Source organism: Esox lucius, chromosome 15 (assembly GCF_011004845.1).
Source record: "Esox lucius isolate fEsoLuc1 chromosome 15, fEsoLuc1.pri, whole genome shotgun sequence".
Classification (NCBI taxonomy): Eukaryota; Metazoa; Chordata; class Actinopteri; order Esociformes; family Esocidae; genus Esox; species Esox lucius.
The window spans coordinates 27,617,908-27,639,801 of NC_047583.1; the positions used below are offsets into that span (position 1 = coordinate 27,617,908).

General features: G+C 39.0%; 1 protein-coding gene across 7 annotated transcripts in view; it reads left to right on the forward strand.

Annotated features, from left to right (window-relative positions):
* Positions 1-3,946: 3,946 nt before the first annotated feature.
* ptpn21 (protein tyrosine phosphatase non-receptor type 21) overlaps positions 3,947-21,894 on the forward strand; it is a 28,431-nt gene continuing 10,483 nt past the window's right edge. For 2 of the 7 annotated variants that reach the window (XM_020054282.3, XM_020054283.3), the window contains exons 1-8: positions 4,089-4,348; positions 8,765-9,064; positions 14,012-14,181; positions 14,731-14,828; positions 16,042-16,109; positions 16,590-16,660; positions 17,878-17,965; positions 18,178-18,266. In XM_020054282.3, coding sequence (XP_019909841.2) covers positions 8,885-9,064; positions 14,012-14,181; positions 14,731-14,828; positions 16,042-16,109; positions 16,590-16,660; positions 17,878-17,965; positions 18,178-18,266 — 764 coding nt within the window. In that variant the 5' untranslated portion in view covers positions 4,089-4,348; positions 8,765-8,884. The other 5 variants (XM_020054280.2, XM_020054279.3, XM_020054281.2 and 2 more) reach the window with 5 other exon arrangements.

Consider the following 21,894-nt stretch of genomic DNA (forward strand, 5'->3'; position numbering starts at 1 on the left):
AACATTTACCTATCCATGAATGTTTGGTCTTGTTCCAGACACACAAAATGGCAATTAAAGGTGAATTTCCCACACCTGTGAGTGTCTGTATAAATAGTCAATGGTTTTGTCAGCTCTCATGTGGATGCACTGAACCGGCTAGATACTGAGCCATGGGGAGCAGAAAATAACTGTCAAAAGACCTGCGTAACAAGGTAATGGAACTTTATAAAGATGGAAAAGGATATAAAAAGATATCCAAAGCCATGCAAATGCCAGTCAGTACTGTTAAATCACTTATTAAGAAGTGGAAAATCTGGGATCTCTTGATACCAAGCCAAGGTCAGGTAGATCAAGAAAGATTTCAGCCAAAACTAACAGAAGAATTGTTCGGGATACAAAGAAAAACCCACAGGTAACTTCAGGAGAAATACAGGCTGCTCTGGAAAAAGAAGGTGTGGTTATTTCAAGGAGCACAATACAACAATACTTCAACAAAAATGAGCTGCATGGTCGAGTTGCCAGAAAGAAGCCTTTTTCTGTGCCAATGCCACAAAACAGCTTGTTTACAATATGCCCGACAACACCTTGACACGCCTCACAGCTTCTGGAACACTGTAATTTGGAGTGACGAGACCAAAATAGAGCTTTATGGTCACAACCATAAGTGCTAGGTTTGTAGAGGGGTCAACAAGGCCTATAGTGAACAGAATACCATCCCCACTGTGGAACATGGTGGTGGCTCACTGATGTTTTGACGGTGTGTGAGCTCTAAAGGCACGGGGAATCTTGTGAAAATCAATGGTATGATAAATGCAGCATGTTATCAGAAAATACTGGCAGATAATTTGCATTCTTCTGAACAAAAGCTGTGCATGGGACGCTCTTGGACTTTCCAGCACGACAATGACCCTAAGCACAATGCCAAGTTGACCCCCAAGTGGTTACAGCAGAAAAAGGTGAAGGTTCTGGAGTGGCCATCACAGTCTTCTGGCCTTAATATTATCAAGCCACTTGGGGGAGATCTCAAATGTGCGGTTCATGCAAGACGACCAAAGACTTTGCATGACCTGGAGACATTTTGCCAAGACAAATGGGCAGCTTTACCACCTGCAAGAATTTGGGGCTATTAAAAAACTATATAAAAACTATTTATATAGTTTAAAACTATTAAAAAAAGACTGCACGCTGTCATTAATGCTAAAGGGGGCAATACACAGAATTAAGAACTATGGGTATGCAGACTTTTGAACAGGGGTCAGTTCATTTTTTTCTTTGTTGCCATGTTTTGTTTTATGATTGTGCCGTTCTGTTATGACCTCCAGTTGAATGTGAATCCCATAAGAAATAAAATAAATGTTTTGCCTGCTCACTCATGTTTTCTTTACAAATGGAAGATATCTTACCAATTTTCCAAAGGGATGCAAACTTATGAGCACAACTGTATTAGGAACTCCAAAATTCCTCATACCTCACCCATTGCTTAGTCAAGCATTGCCCGTCCTCAACCCTCATCTAGCAGGGTATTCACACTACACTCAAGTGTCAAGTGTCACCTTTCCTCAAACCTCTAGGGTTTCATAAAGTCACCACACTAATTTCTTATTGCTGCCTACCTTTAATGTAGGCACGTAAAGTTTACAATATTAGGCCTATAGTCTCATACTAAAGTGAATACACCCTGTGGACAGTTTGTTTTTTTCTTACATATTTGGACATTTAGATATGTAATCTTCATTTCAACAGTACTGACAGGTAACAGTAACCTAATTTAACAACTTACACTAAAATTATTTTTATAATTTATTCATCAAAATGAACAGAAAAGCAATTTCACAATGTTACAATAGCCAGTGTTGCATCCTTTGGGCGAAATAACTTCATGTAGCCATTTCATGTAACTCTATTTCAATCTCTGATATTGACTTTGTATCAGCCTAACCTACCAACCTACCATTTCTATTCAAGACATTCTATTGTAGCTTTGCTTGGTCATTGTGTTCATGCTCGATATATGTTCAATTCACCAATGTTCAATTTGCTTGGTCTGCTTCTCTGGCAAACGTCAGTCATGTCTTGATATTTTCTTTTGAGAGCAGAGGCTTCTTCCTTCCTTAACTCCCATGTAGGCCAAATTTGTGCAGTGTTTTTCTGACAGTTAACTCATGTACTTTGATATTGATTTTGAGAGACTTGTTGATCCCTTGATGTTACCCGGGAGTTTTAGGGACGTTTATGAGCAGTTTTTTGTCTGCTCTTGGCTGTCTGTCATACAGTGAAATTATGTACTTTGAATTGCTTGGAAATTGCATTATAACCCCTCCCAAATGTATAGGCATCAATAATCCTTCTTCTTTTGATCTTAGTAGGATTTGTTACCACACACACAAAAGGTTAATACCAATCCAGATCAAGTTTCTAATCTTTATAGAAGGCTGAACCCTTCCAAGTTACTCTAATAATTTTCTAATTATTTGAACCGGTTTTTGGGAACCTGATTCTACTTTTAGCTGTTTTACATTATGGTAAAGGAATAGGTGTAATAACTTTCCGCACAAGAAAATTGCTTTTCTGCAAATTTTTCTTTCTTTAATGGTTTTCATTTTTTAGTGTGATTTGTTAAATTGGGTTTATCAATGAATATAGTTGGAATTTAGCTCTGATACCTATTTGTCCAAATATGTGTCCAATATCATTGTGTCTATATAAAAAAAGACTACATTTCAGGAGGTGTGAACTTTTACATATGATGGTATGTGTTTTATACAGTCTGAAAATGCATTTCTACTAACAAATGACTCTAGGCTTGGCCCTTTTATGTTTAAAGTTGGTGTCTGTTTCCATTCTATAATAACCTGCTTATTGTGGGGATAAGTACTGTAGTTCATCAGATTTTCTAATCTAACAGATTATCTGTAGAAGAGATTCAGCCCCATGGATAGCACTGTGGTTGAACTACTTCAATTGAATTTAAACCAATTTTAATTTTTGTCACAGCATAATATACTCCATCAGGTTCATGGAGATTGGTGCCTATTGGCTCCAGGGAATATTTCCTGGTAGAGTATGCAGTATGATAAGCAGAACTACTTGGCAAGATGTGCGTCAAAGGACACGTGACAATCTTTCAAACCTGCTGGGAGGTTTTGGAATGAGGCGAGCCATAATCGGTAACTGTACATCACAAAATTGCATGGGGAGTTAACCAGGTCCCGGGAAACAATTAGTGTTATTACTGGTCAGATGCACACCTGTCACTTGAAACTGCACAGTTGAAGACTGGTGAATATGTCAGGACGCAATGCACATACAAAAGCCCTGAGGCTTCTTTTCGGGGTATGTGGTGCTGTGGTGGTGCCACATACAGGCATGTGGTCAAGGTTTCCAGAAGGCAGTGCATTGGCTCAGAGACCCCCAGGGTGGAGTAGTTATAGTCAGCATTGCTTTTTCTTTACTCATCATGCTGTAGCATCTCCCATTAGGTGGATCAGCAACCCCCTCATGAGGGTATGGCCCTTGCAAGTAAAACTGAAGTAATTCGTCTTTAAATCGTGTTCTCCTGTGACTGTTCCAAACAAATACTAGCCCAAATTATTTATCCATATTTGAGTTGTCTACTCATATAAATCTGCTTGATGAATAATCCATATATATATATATGTGTATATCCTACTTAATGATGACTGGAGATGATTAAAACATAAATGCATTCATATTAATATCAACTTTTGTTTTTAGCCCAACTGTTATTTGTAAATAATATAGGTTGCTGTTTAATGTAAATAATGTACGTTGCTATTTAATGTGTATGGGTTTTGTTCCATTGCTCCTTTGTTTGACACTTGACCAGTGTTAGGCTAATACTTAACTAATTGAAGGGTGAGGGGAGGGCGAGGTTAAGAGACGTTCCTAATATGTTTTCCGTATTTCTAGCTTGGCATTCCAGCTGTCTGATGTCATGGCCTCGAAATCCGCAGTGTATCACGCCGCTGTTAAAGAAGTAATCAAACTCAATCAAAGGAATTCGTACAATCAAATCCATAATGGACCTGAGGAAAATATGATATGTAATGTAAAGTTATATAGTTTTCTTTGTCTATTAAAATCAGGGAAGTAACTTTTATAAAAGACAAAAATGTAGATCCGCGGATGCAGAGATTCATACACACTTGTTGCTCTTTATTCGGCAGGAAGTGAAGAACGCGTTAGCTGGACGAGTATGGTTTCAGCATGCATACTTCAATCTAAACAAACTAAACTTTTTCAGTATTTGACATAATTAGTATGACTGTAGGCAGCTTTGGATATATTTGCAATTTAAAGATGGACTAATTTTGCGTTTGACGAAGACCAGTAATACATCAAGAAGGTAACTGTGTAATCAATTTGCAGGGATTTTGTTAACTTGTGCCGGTGATGATGGAGAACCAGTTTTGACGACGTTAGGTATGCTAGCGAACCTCGCTGCTACAAAGCTAAGTGCACTAGCTAGCTAACTTTAGTTTGGCTTTAATGTAGCACAATTATTCTAGCTGCTTTAACCCAGATTAGCTTGTTGGTTTACATCTACCGCGTTAAAAACTGTTAATGTTTTCAATAACGTTACCTACTGTGGCAAAGTAGCAAAATTGACAAATTAGCAAGGCTAGGCTTAGCCAACTAACTTGTTAGCTGCACTAAGTAGTGTGGTTACCTAGCTAACGTCGGAAATGTGCTTTTTTTGTGTGGAGACTTTCGGTCTTTAGTACAATATAGTTATAGCTAACCTTTTATTGATTGTTGTAATATTTGATATTGGTTGGCTAGCAAAGGCACTCGATCTCTTTGCAATTAGTCGAATAAGTAGAGTGAACTGTCACTGCACTGTCAACATTCAATGTTGTTGATCTGTTATTCCAGTGTGAGGGACATGTCTAGTGTTCATCCACTGTACTGATCTTAAAACGCAGGGAAGTACGACGGTCAATGTTTAAAACACCAATTTCTCAATATGTCATTAAACTACGAACGTAGTTAGTATATGTTGGTATCAGTTCTGTTGGTTTGTATTTCACTATTGTTTTGAATGCGTTACGGTATTGAAATGGAACTGTTGATAGTATGTGCTGTCGAATCTTTGCATTTAGTGTAAAAAATATTGAATGCCTTAATATGGCAACAAAATTGAGTGACCAAATGTCAATATAAATTCTGAAAATGGTTACATACTAATGTTTATTCTGGACAACGGTGGTCATTCAGGGTTGCGGCGTTCTGTAATTCATAGTGACTCAACAACATGTGAAACGGTTCCAGGGGATGTAGACCTCCTTAAGACACTGTGTTTTGGTAGAAGTAATGCAATTATGGTTTTTCACGGTATCCCTCTATAACCGTATGTGGAGTGATGTCAGTCATTCATATTTCTGGTGAGTGCTTTGTCCATTTCACTTATATCACATGTGACAGCTGTGGTCTGTCAGCCAGTCGCTCATCCACTAATCTTATCTCCAGACATCAGCCTAGGCTCAATTTGCTTGTGCTCAGATTGGAGGAGAGCCGGCTGTTAAACAAGGTTTCACCTGATAGAACTGTGCACAGGCCAGTGATATAGGCTTTATGTTAATGCAGCCATGGCCTGAGTGCCATTGATGCAGATGTTTTTGATGAAACCTGTGTCTGTAGACAGTCATGCCCTTTTCCCTATATCGATTGCTACTTTCTGCCACAGATATCTGCATATTTTCTGTAATTTTATATACTATGTCCCGGTTAATAATGTGATAGCAAAACTATTTTTTTATTTATCCTACCTAGCAAGCTAACATAACATGCATACTGTACATCAGCAAGAATAATAAAGAAAATATTCACCTATTTTTCGACAATAATTGACTAAATAGATCCAGAAAAAAAACGATAATTGAACAAAATAATTGTTTCTTTTGGTGGACTACAGCAAGACATTTTCTGTGACTGAAATTCTATTAAGCTACTGGGGAAGGTTTTAGAAAGAGGGAGCTTTCCAGTGTGATCAGGATCTTTATGTTTGTATAAAATGCATCCTGGCATTAGGTGCATGTCTTAACTACAAACACAGTTTTGAGTGAATCTGCGCAACAGTGAAGCTTAAGCCATGCAGATGGTACTATGTCAGGTCAATTGAAAATGTTAAATATTATAAAGATTAATTCGATTTTCAGTTCCCTTCATTTTAAAATGCTTAAAAATAACCACAAATAATGAAAGATGCACAAATCTCCTTTTGAAGCCGAAAAAGTTGGCAAAAATTATGATAGAGCACGAATGCATGTTCCGGTTACATATTAATTGTCCCAATTATTAGATTGCATTCTGTTTTAGTTTTTTTTATGCATGTGGATCATAAAAATCTGCTCCCCCTGGCATGTATTGACTTTGCCGTGAAGATATACAGACAAATTAAAGGAAAAAACAACAATGTTGTTGTAAGGTGTTGGGCCATCATGAGCCACCAGAACAGCTTCAGTGAGCCTTGGCATATAATTTGAGTCTCTAGGACACTATTGTAGTGATGGAACCACATTCATCCAAATATATTCCCTAATTTCTAGTTATTTAAATGTTCCATAGGTGTTCAATTGGGTTGAGATCTGGTGACTATGTAGGCCATAGCATATGATTCACATCATTTACACATCAAACCATTCAGAGACCCCTTGTGTCCTGGGGGCATTATCATCCTTGAAGGCACCCAATAATGAACTATTTTTTTAAGTCACCTATCACCCTTTCCTCTTGCATCTTGATCCAAAGTTGAGGGTAACTGGGCCTGCTCAGCATTTTTATACAAGCCACAGAGCATGATGGGGTGTTAACTGTATCGTGCAGTTCACCTTTATGGAAGCGTCTGCATTCGTTATGTTCCTTTCGAACTGAACCTGCTATTCAGTTCCTCTTGTTCTCCACAAAGAGATGTTTCAAAAGATCTGTTTGTTTGCAAACAAACCATCACTCATTTTGAGAAAGAATAGACTGTCATTATTCAATGTGACAAACATAAAGATTGAATAAAAACATTGTCAAATTACTTAAGTCAAGACTAAATAAAACATGGGTGCCAAAGTTGAGCCACTGTGTCTTTGCCCCAGAAAAAGCACTGGACACTGCATACTTCTGCAACCCTCTGTGCACATGCACATACTACCGCAGGAGTCAAATCATGTTGTATGAGAATTAAAGGTCTTCACTGGTCTAAAAAAGTTAAAGGAACCTTTGTTGTTCCCCCCCAACCGAATACACATCTATGAAAATAAAAAAGCAATCCCATTCCTAATCGACCTGATGACAAGCACACCCATACTGAAAAGTACAGTGTAAATAAAGGGAAAAACAGGCCTGTACATTCTGATCTGAAAAACCATTTCAGAACTAAAAATAGAGAGAGATCGAATCCATGATGGGGTGCAGTCATTGCTGTAAATAGGTTGAACAAGCAATTCTGTCAGAATGAGACATTGTTAGGCCTTGTTAATTTCTTTGAAATGAACCTAGCTTTACGAAGTGTTTATTGTAATAGTTCAGCATTGACATGACTAGCTGTCTAATTAAAGAGGTTGCTAGCAAAAGAGTGGCAATACATCTGGTCTAATTGCTGTTACTGATTTATGATCATGCCCTTGCTAGTTTGCATTCTGAAATGTAAGAAGATTGTTGCGGTATTTACATATCAACATTAAACATTCAGGGATAGTTTGTGCCTTAAATCAATGCTTTCTAATGATCTCAAAGCACCCTTTTGCCTGTAAACATACAGTGACACATAAATTGGCTCTGTGTGCAGCAAATGGCAGATTTGCATTAAGGCCTGCTGTAGCGCTGATTGGCTATGGTTCTCAGGTCATGGGAGACCGCATGGTTTTGGTGATTTTTATTCACTGCAGTGTCTTTGTTTCCAGACCCGCATGTACTTTCCCGCTCTAAATCTCTATAGAACTTTCTGAAATTCCTTATTCTATGTCATTCCCAAATATTCTTTGAAAGTATGGAAACGGGAAAATGACAACGTCTGTGTAATCGCTTGTCAGAAAGTGTGTGAAGGCCATCAGAGTATTACTTAAACTATTGGAATATATTTTAATGATATTGTTGTTTAAATCCTGTAAATTCCACTTGAAGATAAGCGTTCACAGTTTTCTCTTTAACTCAGACATTTAATTAACAAAGGATGGATCCAGTCAGTAATTATATTTCAATTGCATTTATGTCATACACAACCCCTATCTCAATTTCTTTTGGATCCAGACCTGCTCGTCTTACTGGTCCTATCTCAAAAGTTTGGGTCTGGTAGAGTCATGAAGACCTATAACGTGAAGTAGCCCTGGTCAATTTGGCTGCCTACAAACAGCCAATAGGCATCAATTACCGGCTAGAGGAACCCCAGCTTCTGTGATATGGCTAGCCAATATTGATTGGGCAGCAATACCATTAATTAGCTTAATAAATGAAACTGCAACCAATAAGCTGTGCATTGCTTTATTGTTCCGAGATCTGCCACTTCCGATGTCCACTGGTGCTCAGCCTTTGAGCCACAGGCTTATGTAGCAGCCAAGTGCACCAACGCAACCATATCAAGTTGTCTGTGGTGTGTTAAAGCTGGGTTGGATCAAAAGCCTGCACTCTGTTGTTACTCTTAAATAAAAGATAATTTTGTATAACATCGATACTGCTATTTTTTGTTTGTAATATGTTATATGGAATATGTTTTACTTCATCTATGTCAATCATTTAAATTGTCCAATCAGTGCCTCCCTTTCTCTTTTTGCAGGGTCCATGCATCCAGGCATGGGTGGGCTCTTATCCACTCTGTCTCCGATGGGCCCAGTTTAGAAAGGCAACACCCATTTCTGGATCAAGGAAGGACTCCTTTACCTAAGGACGTTGAAACATGCCCTTGCCATTTGGCTTAAAGCTCAAAAGAACTCGAAGGTACACCGTCTCAAGCAAGAGCTGCCTGGTCACACGCATTCAGCTGCTCAATGGCGAATTTGTTGAGTTTACCCTTTCCGTGGAGAGCACCGGGCAGGAGTGTCTGGAGGCAGTTGCACAGAGACTCGAGTTACGAGAGGTATGTATGCTCATTCAAAGCAAGTGAAATGCTGAGTGTTGTCCGTTATGTTTGAGATTACTCATCCGAAGTGCGTGGCTTCATTGTTATCATAGCCTGATATATTGTTCTCTAGCATAACTAATTGTTTTACAATGGAGGGACTATCAGAAACCTGGAATGTATCCCATTGTCTCGAGGGTGTGGAAAGAATAATTTGTTTAATTTAAAGGGCATTACTCATTGGCCTAGTCATTCTTCCGTCACATAGGGCTAGCAGTGCTGACGCATTAGGCCAGACATACTCCCCTGTGCTGGGATTACTTATACTCCCCTGTGCTGGGATTACTTATACTCCCCTGTGCTGGGATTACTTATACTCCCCTGTGCTGGGATTACTTATACTCCCCTGTGCTGGGATTACTTATACTCCCCTGTGCTGGGATTACTTATACTCCCCTGTGCTGGGATTACTTATACTCCCCTGTGCTGGGATTACTTATACTCCCCTGTGCTGGGATTACTTATACTCCCCTGTGCTGGGATTACTTATACTCCCCTGTGCTGGGATTACTTATACTCCCCTGTGCTGGGATTACTTATACTCCCCTGTGCTGGGATTACTTATACTCCCCTGTGCTGGGATTACTTATACTCCCCTGTGCTGGGATTACTTATACTCCCCTGTGCTGGGATTACTTATACTCCCCTGTGCTGGGATTACTTATACTCCCCTGTGCTGGGATTACTTACACTCCCCTGTGCTGGGATTACTTACACTCCCCTGTGCTGGGATTACTTACACTCCCCTGTGCTGGGATTACTTTAGAATCTCACTCTACTAACTGTAAAACCTAGACCGACTGTCCTGTAGGTTCTCTCTAACACTAATCTAGCACAGCTGCCTCTAATGAGTAGTTCTACAGGAACATGTTTGGGCAGCCCTGGCGTAGAGGATAACCGTACTCGTCCAGTAATGTGTCTATGAATCTCTGGTAAGGAGGTATGAAGACTGAAAGACTTTAGGACAGGATACTAAAATAAACATCTATTAACATTGTTACTGTATATAAATATATAGTAGTATATAATAGGAAGGTAAGTCTTTCTGAAATATTAATATATCATCATCAGTAAATGTATAGCCTATGTTTTGTCTTCGCTATAAGAATCTGTTGAATATACTAGTGATATAATTGTAATTTATTTTTTTTAAATACATTTTGCCACAACATTGTGATAATTTAGATCTAATTTAAAAGAGCTCTTAGCCAGGATAAATTACTGGAGCTCAGTGGCACCACAACAGTTTTACCATTGAGGGTCACTGGTTCAAACTAGCAATCTTTTGGTTACTCGCCGAAGTCTCCAACAACTCTGCCACATCTTATCAGTAGCAAGGGTATAACTGTAATCAGAGCAATCACACAGTCAGGCTTGTGGCCAAACTCCCTTTATCATAAACAATACTGTTCCACACCACCGTTCATTGTGTGATGCACACTGCTCAACTCCAGGGAGGGGCTGTGCAGCAGTCTGTAACTTTCCTTTTGGGTTTGTCGGTCAAGTTAAATGTTTTTACCATGCATGATTTCAAATAATGGGAAACATTTGCTTTTCAACGTCAGCATTTTCAAAATGTTGCCTGTTCTAATTAAACAAACACACATTTAATATATTGGTCCTCTCAGTGCTCTAAAGTGCATGAAAATAGGGCTCTGAGGTTTATAGGGCTCTGAAAGTCATTATAGGAGGGATACAGTTATGAAAATTATCTGTACAGTATTATATCCTTTATGCTCATACTGGCCAATTTTGCAGTTTGGTTGGTAAAATGAAATGCTTTTCAGAAATCATTCTTCATTGTATCGCAAATAATTGAACAACAAATTGAACCCTGGTTGGAACTTCAGCAAACAAGTTACTTTCAAAACAACCACATGAATTGCACATTTATCATAATATTGCTGCCTCAGAAGAAAAAGGAACCATGGGAAATATTGTTTTTCATTTACATGAAAGTAAAACTGATAAGTTGATAGTTAATAAGTTGGACATGGAGGTTTGAAGGAGAAAAAAAATGTCATGATTGTGTTTGGTGGGGACAGACATGGCACAAGACAACGCACGCGCGTTGACTGTTTTAGTCACTGTGTTACATCCCAAGCCCACCCATATGCAGTATTAGGTCACTGTTTGACAAATAGTGTGGCGCTGTAGGCTGGAGCATTACTTATTCATTCTTTTGTGATGTATTCCCTGTGAATGGTGATGGGGTTTTCCACTGTTCAGTGAAAATAGTCATTGATGTTGTTCTTCGAACATTCTGATAATTCAACTGTATATTACCCTATGCACTATATGGTGCTGTTTGTGCTAAATCAGCTAATTTTTTGTCCAGTAAGAGGTTGCCCATTTACACTTTGACTACAGAATTACTGTTATGGTTCAGATGCCCGCAGTTGAAGTTCAGTACTACCTAGGTAGAGAGAGTGCCTCAGGTAATTTTCCAGACTTTTGTGATGGAATAGGATAAACAATATAACTGCAGTAGCAAGTTTCGAATAAAATCTGGAAAATGTTATTCTTACTGAGACAAATGTATGAATTTGTTTGGTGGAACCTTTGATGTTCACGTGGGACCTTTGCACATAGAACTCTGAAAGATATGCGCCCACAAATAACTGAGAGGTACCTGCAAGCAGTGATTCTATTGCGTTAATTTTACCGTGGCACCCCGTCACGGCAAGGAAAAGTGCATGCGATTTGAGGAAAACACATTGCATTGTCATAGTAATCCGAGCCACCAATACGCTCTATGTAGATGAGCTGTACTAGAAGAATAGACGTCCTCACCGCGTTCGAAAAGACGGTTTTTCAACCTGTGAGCACCACGCGCGACAATACCCATTTTCTCCCGGTGCGCAAAACATAATTTTATAGTGTACGCCTCTGTAGAAGGAAGGAGATCACCATAGCACCACAAGTTGAAGGTTCCTTGACTACATTAATTAGCTAACATTTCAGTTAAAACACATTTTCTCACCTCGTTTAGATGAAGCGATCAATATTGCTGCCACAATTGTATCCCCCGTTATATTGAAAATCAATCACGTAAGGCAAAGCAAGTTTTGCTAGCCAACAGTACTATTTTACCATGCTAGCTAGTTGTTCATCCAACATTAATTGCGACGTAAATGGATCCGTTTTTGATGTGATTTTTTTGTTCGTTTAAATATTTTAATCATTTGCAGCAAAAGAGAAAGGGGAAGCATGGACAATAGTGTTAGGTATTGTTTTTCTTAACCTGAATAACCTTATTAATTGGGAAAAAAAGATTGTTAGCCTACCAGGGCAGAGGGGACAGGAAACAAGATATGGAGATAATGGAAGAGGAATAAAGGAGAGAAGAACAAAGTGAAGAAGAGATGGAGGGGAGGGAATAGGAAAAGGAGAGAATGGATGGAGGGAATAGGAAGCAAATTGTGAGGAAGAAAGGAAAGAAGAGATGGAGCAAACGGAGGAGGCTATCTAGCTACTTGCATGTGTCCCTCCCTCAACACTGACCTGCAGCTTCCAGGTCCCCGCAGTTTCCATTGACACAAATTAGTCAAGAAAAGGTGTACTTCAGACAAATCTGGATCAGTTTTTGTTTTTTGTTACAGACAACTTTTCGATTAAAGACAAAAAGAAACAAGTTGTTGCCTACTGAGTGCACGCACCCTTAACCAATGCTTGTTTAATGTAAGCAGATTAGATTAACACTTTTCCCCCTAATTGCAGGAAAAGCACCATCTAGTGATTCAAATCTGTTAAAAATCATGTCATATAACAGGCAGTAAACATGAACTTCTTTGTCAGAGATGCACAGGAACAATATTGAAGGATGAAGAGTCAGTGATCTATACTACTTGTAAAACCTGAAGGCCATTGGGGTGGGCTTGGTGTAGGGCAAATCTTTTAGCTTCCGGGCCATATCGGGTTTTTACGCAAAAAAAAAACAACACTTTTTAATTGTATTTTTATTTTGAGAAATGATATATTATACATACACTATGTAGAGCCCGACTAATATATCGTTTGACCGATTTCATCGGCAGATAGCCTATTAGCAGTTTACCGATATTGGCGATTTAATCACTGATAAGAGACCGATTGCATTTGTTTGCAATTCATTATTTGTTCTGAAGAGGGCGCTCTTTCACTGGATATAAGTTTGCGCTCTACAAAGGGATGACTCCCACAGTGGGAGGGAAGAGAACAAACTGGTTTTAAGGTGAGTTTAAATAGAAGCTTTCCAATGTAAAAAGGTCCCACTATATGCACAAAAACTTTTACATGAATTTTAAGTAACATAAAAAGGTGTTTACGGTTTAGCTACCAAGTTGTTTGACAAAGAAAGGATTCTACATGTTAACTCACTGGTAACTTCTGAACTGTACAGTTGAATAAAAACATAGCTACATAAGAATACTGTAGATGTGTCATTTCGTTTCTGTTGAGTTGGCTAATGCAAGGTTGCTCAGAGCCAATACAGCATAAGATCCAAGTGTAGTTGTTGCTCCAATTACAGTAGTGACCTGTTGTCTGACGACAATTGTAGAGAGAAACTCTGATTTTGTTTTACTTTAACTTATACCGCATTGGGAGTTTAAGTGATCAACTAGCAAACTTAGCCTAGTGTAGCCTTGTGTATTAAGAATCTGGCCTGTACCGAAAGGTTGCTAGATCAAATCCCGAGCCAGCAAGTTAAAGTATCTGATATTTTGTCCCTGGGGAAAGCAGATAATAAATTGCTGAAAAACTCGTTTTCTCAGTCAACTAACCTGGTATAATAAAGATTTTTTTCTTTTTTTTTTAAACCTCCTACTTACTGGTCAACTAAAATAAGGAAAACATTTCCGTGTTCTCAATCCAATTATTATGTTGTCATTATGCCTGAGATTATCTTTTTTCTTCCCCCACCAGATAACTTACTTCAGCCTGTGGTACTTCAACAAGCAGAACCAGCAGCGATGGATCGACCTGGAAAAGCCCCTAAAGAAGCAGCTGGACAAGTATGGCCTGGAGCCCACCGTCTACTTTGGAGTGGTCTTTTATGTTTCCACCGTGGCCCAACTGCAGCAGGAGATCACCAGGTCAGATATACACTCAACACAGAGGGGCACTAGACACTTCTGTAGACTGTTTCCCTGGCCTAAATGATGCCTCCATGTGTTTCCTGGTTAACTCAAAGTAACTTCCAGTGGCGGGCAGAAGTATTCAGACCCCTGACCAATTCTGTAGTATTACAGAATAGCAAGTGGTATGCTAACATTATGCTTAGTGAAGTTTTAAAACTTGAAATCACTTATTATAAGGGGACCTTCTGTTTCTGATGGGAAATATTTGTAAGAATTTTTATTTTTATTTTGCTTGCGTAAGTGTTCAACCCTAAGATGGTTGACTGGTGTACCATTACTGCATTTTCTATAATGCAGATATTTAATCCAACTCCTATAACTATGCACAAGGACTGCTTCAGAATATCCACCAAAATTTTTGCAATTGTTGTTTTTTTGTTTTACGTGTGTCTTAAAGTTTGTCTCAGTATTGCTCTGTCAAACTGTGAAATTGCCGAGGGGTCAAACTAGTACATTTTTCTATCCACAACTTCTGATTACCTAACTTCCTCTACCTCCCTACAGATATCAGTATTACCTCCAGTTGAAGAAAGACGTTCTGGAAGGCAGGATTCCTTGCTCCATAGAACAGGCCATCCGACTGGCTGGTTTGGCTGTGCAAGGTAGCATAATATCAATACCGAACATTGTTTCTGAATGTGACAAAAGGAAATACAACCCTGTATGGTCAGGTGATGCCTTTGGTGGCCACATCAAGTGTTTTGGCATGCTACTCATCCGCTGCTGGCATGACCTGTTGTATATTCCGCAGCAAATGCTTAATTGATCCTGAAGTGGTTGGCAGTTCCAAAATGCAGCAGGAGTCATGAGTATGATCACAAAGATCGTTACTGAATCTTCTTGACTCACGCTTATATATTAAGATATATATTTTTTAAATCACAGAAATGTGAAGGTTCGACTGGGATATCTGTTGGTAGTATTCAACAGTCTGCTTTATTTTATTAAAACATGAACATGTTTTAATATTTTAACCGTGTTTATTTGAAAAGCTTGGTCAAGAACATTACTCTTGGTTTAATGAGCTTAGAACAATTCTGTTAATGTAGGACACTTAACAAGCACCGTAAGACCCTAACCAGCCTATTAACCAGCCAAGACCAAGTCACATCAACTTTGTTTCCATCAGTTTAGCTTGACATTTCCGGGCTCTCGCCTTGGCTTTGTCAGAAGAATCTCAGACACAACTGGCAAAGTTATATCAGGCAACAGTGGGTGTTAACAAATCACCGCAATTGAGACCACTTGCTAGGTCCAAACCACTGCTCAACCTGCATAGCAAGCTGATGCAGTATAGCATTCTAGTAATACTGAATGCTTTAAGAAACCTTTAAGTATTTGCTGACATATAAAAGCCCTACTAAGTTGATTGATTTGCTTGGATGATGTTGGGACATGGTTTATTTTTACATAGCCGCTAGTGGGGCATGTGCCTGTTCCCTAGCCTTGCTAATGCCTAAAATGCCGGACATAGCTGTGAACATAGTTTACGGCTAGCATGAGATTGCTTTAACCGCTACAGTGCAGACGTTCCATCATTCCTCCATGCTGTAACATGCGGGTCCCCTGCTTTTCTAAAATGGGCTTGCCTTGTCATTGTACACCACAGCCCCGCCAGCGACGCGTCAAGCCATTCTGAAAATGTAATGCATGCTTTCTGTCTGCTCGCATTAACTTCAGAAATAGATGCATTACTCTGACCTGTTTAAGTGAGGTTTCCATTTGTGTTTGTGGTCAGAAAAAACGTGACTGCATTCAAGTTGCTTGTGTTCATCCAGTGTACAAACATTGTGTTTTTCGTTATTTCTATTTCAGCTGATTTTGGTGACTTTGATCGTTATGATTCACAGGAGTTTCTTCAGAAGTTTGTGCTTTTTCCTATTGTAAGTAGTTTTTTTATGACTTTGCAGAACAGTATTAATATTTGACATATAACATACAATAATAAAATTACAAAATGCTTCACAGCGAAGAATAAAGCAAATAATTAAGCTATTATACTACTCATAAAAATCATTACAAAAGCAAACAAATTCTTTAAAAAGTTCCTCACCATTCTTTAAACCACCACAGACTCATTAACTCTTGCATCTTTATTTTGAAACATATTCCAAAAATCTAGGTGCATAAAAATTAAACGCTGACTTTCATCGTTTGGTGGAGAAAGATCTGGACCCATGGGTCAGCCGGGGTCTGGTGCTTCTGTAGGTTAATTATGTTAGTGTGGTAACGTGTGCGATGCATCTAACAGCGAACATGTAAAGAGGGCCAGCCTGTATTGGGATACTGTTTGTATATTTTACTGTATGTTGTATCAGTTTTAAATCTTAACCTAATGCACTGTGACATGGTTTTCTTTAAAGGGCTGGATCCAGGATGAGAGAGTCCTGGAGGAGGCCACTCAGAAAGTGGCTCTGCTTTACCAGAACTATAGGTGAGATTTTTAGATGTTCCTCCATCTGATTTTCCACCTGTGGAAAATGCGTTCTCTGCAGAAACCCCTTTCCATCACATCTCCTGAGACTGGCGAACGCCACGCTTTTAATCAAGTCCAGATTCAATCCATGTAGTAAGGCAGGACATGGTGCTTCTCTTTCTCCTGGCCCCAGTTGTCAGGCCGTATGTCCTGAGCTGTGATTTACAGGGAGGCAGACAGATAAAAAGCCCAGAGACAGGGATGCCCTGGCACCAACGCTCCTTACTTCTCCAGTCCGAGGCCAGATGGTTTTCATCCCTCCAGCCCGCAGATTTCCAGCCTTCTGCTCATCCTTCACATGGACTGTCTGAATCGATAGAAACCTGGAAAGAGCTGTGTAGATAAAGCCCAGAGATACCATGCCTGGGAATAGGTTCATACCTTGGCCCCAGCGGCGGGGGAGCTCGGGTTGAGATAGGCTCTGTAGGCCAGTGGTGAGGAGTTGATTCTTGCCTTGCTGTTGGTGTATGATGTGGTTTGCTTTATGTGTTGTAAACAACGAGTAGGGAGAAAGATTAGTTGAAATTAGGCGTACTACACAGCTGTAGTTGACTGTGCGGTTGATTTTAACTAGACTGACACTTTCCAATTGGTGTCATCAACATGTTTCAGGTTGAGGTGTGTTTAACAAATGAATATTTAAAATCAGTTTTTGTGTACATTCCATTTAAATTGATTACATTTCCAGATCAGTCTTTGAGTTCAGAAATGATTGACAGTTATTCCTCTAAATTCCAATGTCCGTTACAATTTTCAGTTAAAATGAACTTTCCCCTGTTCACGTCACACCTCATTTGACGGCTGTAAAATGGCTAGGCAGTTAGCGATGCAGTCAGCTTTATTAACAGTGGTAGTAGCGATAGCAAATGTGAATAAAGTGGCACAAGAATACTTTAAAATTATTAAACAAAAAAAATAAATATACCATTCTGTCTGAGAAAGACAGTTAATCTTAATTCCTCCAGTAAGATTCTCTGGATGAAATGAACAAAGATGAAACTAAGAGACTGCTGTTAGGCGTTTTCCCCCCATGAGATTTTTCCAAAATGTCCAATATGTTGGAATATTTATACTTGGATACGTTTGGGGAACGCTCCCGGCTCAGCCCTGTACATGTGTATTGTTTATGTAGCTTTTTTACATTGTGTGTGTGTGTGTGTTTCTGTTTCTCTTAGGGGGTTGCCTGCTCCAGAGGCGGAGCTATTGTACATGCAGGAAGTGGAGAAGATGGAGGGGTATGGCCAGGAGAGTACCCCAGCCAAGGTGAACATAAGCACCCCGTATTACCTCCCTTTGCACCCCTAAAGCCTTACAGGCCTTCTACTTTATATTAAAAAGCAGCAGATAATGGTGCTGCCGTTTTGGATTGTTTTCATAGATGTAAAACTGTAGACCACCCAGAAACATTAAGCTCTGTGAGGTCCACATTTGGCGTTAGCTGTTATCCATTTAATCCTCTGATCCCATTCCCACAGGACAGCCAAGGCGCTGATATTCTCCTTGGGGCTTGTCTTGATGGCATCTTTGTCAAACACAAAAATGGCAGACCACCCCTCGTGTTCAAGTAAGGTTGAAATTAAATGTTTTATTCTTTAAACAGTGTCTTTGGAAAATATTCATAGACCTTCACTTTCTCCACATTTTATTGCATTATGGACTTCTTTTGTGTCAATTTATTTATATTGAGTGCCAATATGTGTGTCTATTTTAAATGAAATACTGAAATATCTAATGTACCTAAGTATTAGGAATCTTAGGAATGACACTCCAAATTGAGCTCCGATGCATCCTGTATGGTTAGATCATCCTTGATGTCAATTGATTGGACATGGTTGAGAAGGGCAGACACCGGTCTGTATAAGGTAGACTTCTAAGATCATTAGAAGGTTGACTTCCAAGATTGTTTCCAGGTATAGATCGCAGGAAGGTTATAAAAACATTGATTAGCATCTGAAGTTCCCGGCAGCACAGCAGGCTCCATCATTGTTAATTGGAAGAAGTTTGAACCCACCTACACTTCTTAGAGCCGGATTTCGGGCCGAACAAAGTATCCGGGTTACCACTCATCACCTGGCAAATACCATCCTTCCGATGAAGCATGATGGTGGGCAAATCACGTTATGGGGATGCTTTTCAAAGGCAGTGACTTGGAGACTGTTCAGGATTGAGAGAAGAATAAACAGAGCAAAATACAGAGAAGTCCTTGATGAAAACCTGATCCTGAGTGTGCTGGACCTCATGCTATGGTAAGGATTTGAGTTTCAGCACAACAACCCAATGTACACACCCACAACACAGGAGTGGCCGAGTCAAAGCCTGGACTTGAACCTCATTGATCATCTGTGGGGAGACCGGATCGCAGTTTGCTGACACTCCGAATTCAATTTGACATAGCTTGAAAGGAGCTGCATGGAAGAATATGAGAAACTGTTCATATCCAGATGTGCAAAGCTGGCAGGCATAACTTAGAAGAAAAGCTGGGATCACTGCCAATTGTGCTTCTACAAAAGACTGAATAAATGTTCTGAATACTTTTGTACATAAGATATTTCTTTTTGATTCTCAAAAATTTGCCCCACTTCTAAAAATGTGTTTTTGGTTGGTCATTATAGAGTATTGTGTGTAGATTAATGGCAAAACATATTTTTTTAACAATTGTCTATAACAGCAAAATGTGGAGCAAGTGAACGGGTCTGAATACTTTCTGAAGTCATTTTACATGGTTTACATTAATACTTTAAAACTGTCCAATAATATGAGAATATTCTAAATAAGAATTGTCTGAATTAGACACTTTCTGGTATGTGTGTCTAAAGCCAGTAGCAGTAATTCTGTCACATTTAGTCAGCATATCAAGTCTGGTTCAGTCCACAGCTAAATATTATTATTAGATGAATCAGTGGTCTCTTGGAATAGATAGAATATAATTACGGCACTTTTTTATTTTGTGAACCTGTGACTTGGCATTGAGGAATTGTAGGCTTTAGATGAAATTATAAGGAACAGCTCCTTATACTCCATCATTGGTTCTCAAACTGGTTTCCACGGAGGGACAGCAGAAAGTCTGCAGGCAGATTTTCATTCAAGGGAATTTCTCTATTTTTACTCTTGTCCACATTGTAGAATAATAGTGAAGACATTAACGCTATGAAATAACACATGGAATCATGTAGTAACCAAAATGTTAAACAAATCAAAATACATGTATATTTTATATTCTTCCACTTTGTATCCACTTTGATGACAGCTTTGCACACTCTTGGCATTCTCTAAACTAGTTTTATGAGACAGTCACCTAGAATACTTTTCCAGCTGTCTTGAAAGAGTTCACACATATGCTGATCACCTTTTGGCAGCTTTTCCTTCACACTGCGTTCCAACTCGTCCCAAACCATCTTAATTGAGTTGAAGTCGGGTGAATTGTAGAGGCCAGGTTATCTGATGCAACACTATCACTCTCCTTCTTGGTTAAATAGCCCTTCCACAGCCTGGAGGTGTTTTAGGTCATTGTCCTGTTGAAAAATAAATGATAGTCCCAATAACGGCAAACAAGATGGGATGGCGTATTGCTGTAAAATGCTGTGGTAGCCATGCTGGTTGAGTGTGCCTTGAATTCTAAATAAATCAGACAGTATTGCCAGCAAAGTAACCCCACACCCTCACACCTCCATATTTTGCAATGGGAGCCACACATTCAGAGATCATCTGTTCACTCATAAAAAAGACATGGCAGTTGGAACCAAAAATATCACATTTTGACTCATCAGACCAAAGGACAGATTTCTACCATGTCAATTTCTTGTGTTTCTTAGTGCAAGCAAGTCTCTTCTTATTGGTGTCCTTAAGCTGTGGTTTCTTTGCAGCAATTTGGCCATGAAGCCCTGTTTCACACAGTCACCTCTGAACAGTTGATGTTGAAATGTCTGTTACCTGACCAGTGTGAAGCATTTATTTGGGCTGCGGTCTCAAGTGCAGTTAATTGCTGATTTCAGAGACTGAAAACTAATGAACTTGTCCTCTGCAGTAGAGGTAACTCTGGGTTTTCCTTTCCTATGGCATCCTCATGAGGGACACTTTCATCTTAATGCTTGATGGTTTCTGCAACTGCACATGAAGAAACCTTCAAAATTCTTGAAAAGTCTTAATGTAATGGTGGACTGTTGTTTCTCATAGTTTATTTGTGCTATTATGTACTATTACAATACAGACATAATGATGGTCTTCTGTATACCAAGCCTACCTTTTCACAGCACAACTAATTGGCTCAAACGCATTAAGAAGGAAAGAAATTCCACAAATTATAACACATTTTAACAAGGCACACCTGTTCATTGAAATCCATTCCAGGTAACTACCCCATGAAGCTGGTTGAGTGAATGCAATGTGTATACAAAGCTATCAAGGCAAAGGGTGGCTACTTAGAATCTGCAATATAAAATGTTTTTTAATTCCATATGTATTATTTAATAGTTTTGATGTCTTCACTATTATTTTAAAATATGAAAAATAATAAAAACAAAGAAACGCTGACTAAGTAGGTTTTTCCAGACTTTGGTACTGTATATGTTTTCTTAAACAACAGGTTAAACATATTTTGTCTGAAGAATCCCTGGAATAAGTTATCTGTGCCTCATGACCAAATTTAAAAAATTACAGGAAATCAGTTTAAACTGCCAAATGTTATCTCTGCTTCCATGTCATCAGCATTTAATTAGTTCCTGATTCAAGTTGGGTTTTGTGTTGTGGGGTCTGTGATTGGCAATCACAAAAAGGGTCTCTGGATCGTGAACATTAGAGAACCACTGGTATAAATGGTTTGTTCAACAGTGCTGGTGTAAAGTTAGGGTTAATGAAAACATTCTAATACACATTATATCCTATTTTCCCTGTACTTTCGGGTCACATATGTTAGCATTTGTTAGGTAGACACACTGTGCTGTCCTGAGTTATTGTCTCTGTTGGTAAAGATAAGCTAAAAAAGGCTTTTAGTAATATGTAATTTTTATTTTGGACTGATAATTAGAGAAATCTAACCATTGAGGTAAATTTAATCAAACATACATTATTAGATATATATAAAAAAATAGTTTTAACTACTTTAGATGCTAAAACTGTTGCACTTGGTGACCGGTGACTGTTTTACCCTAACATCGTTGGTGCCAAAGTTGATAAAAATACCAGTTTTAGACCAA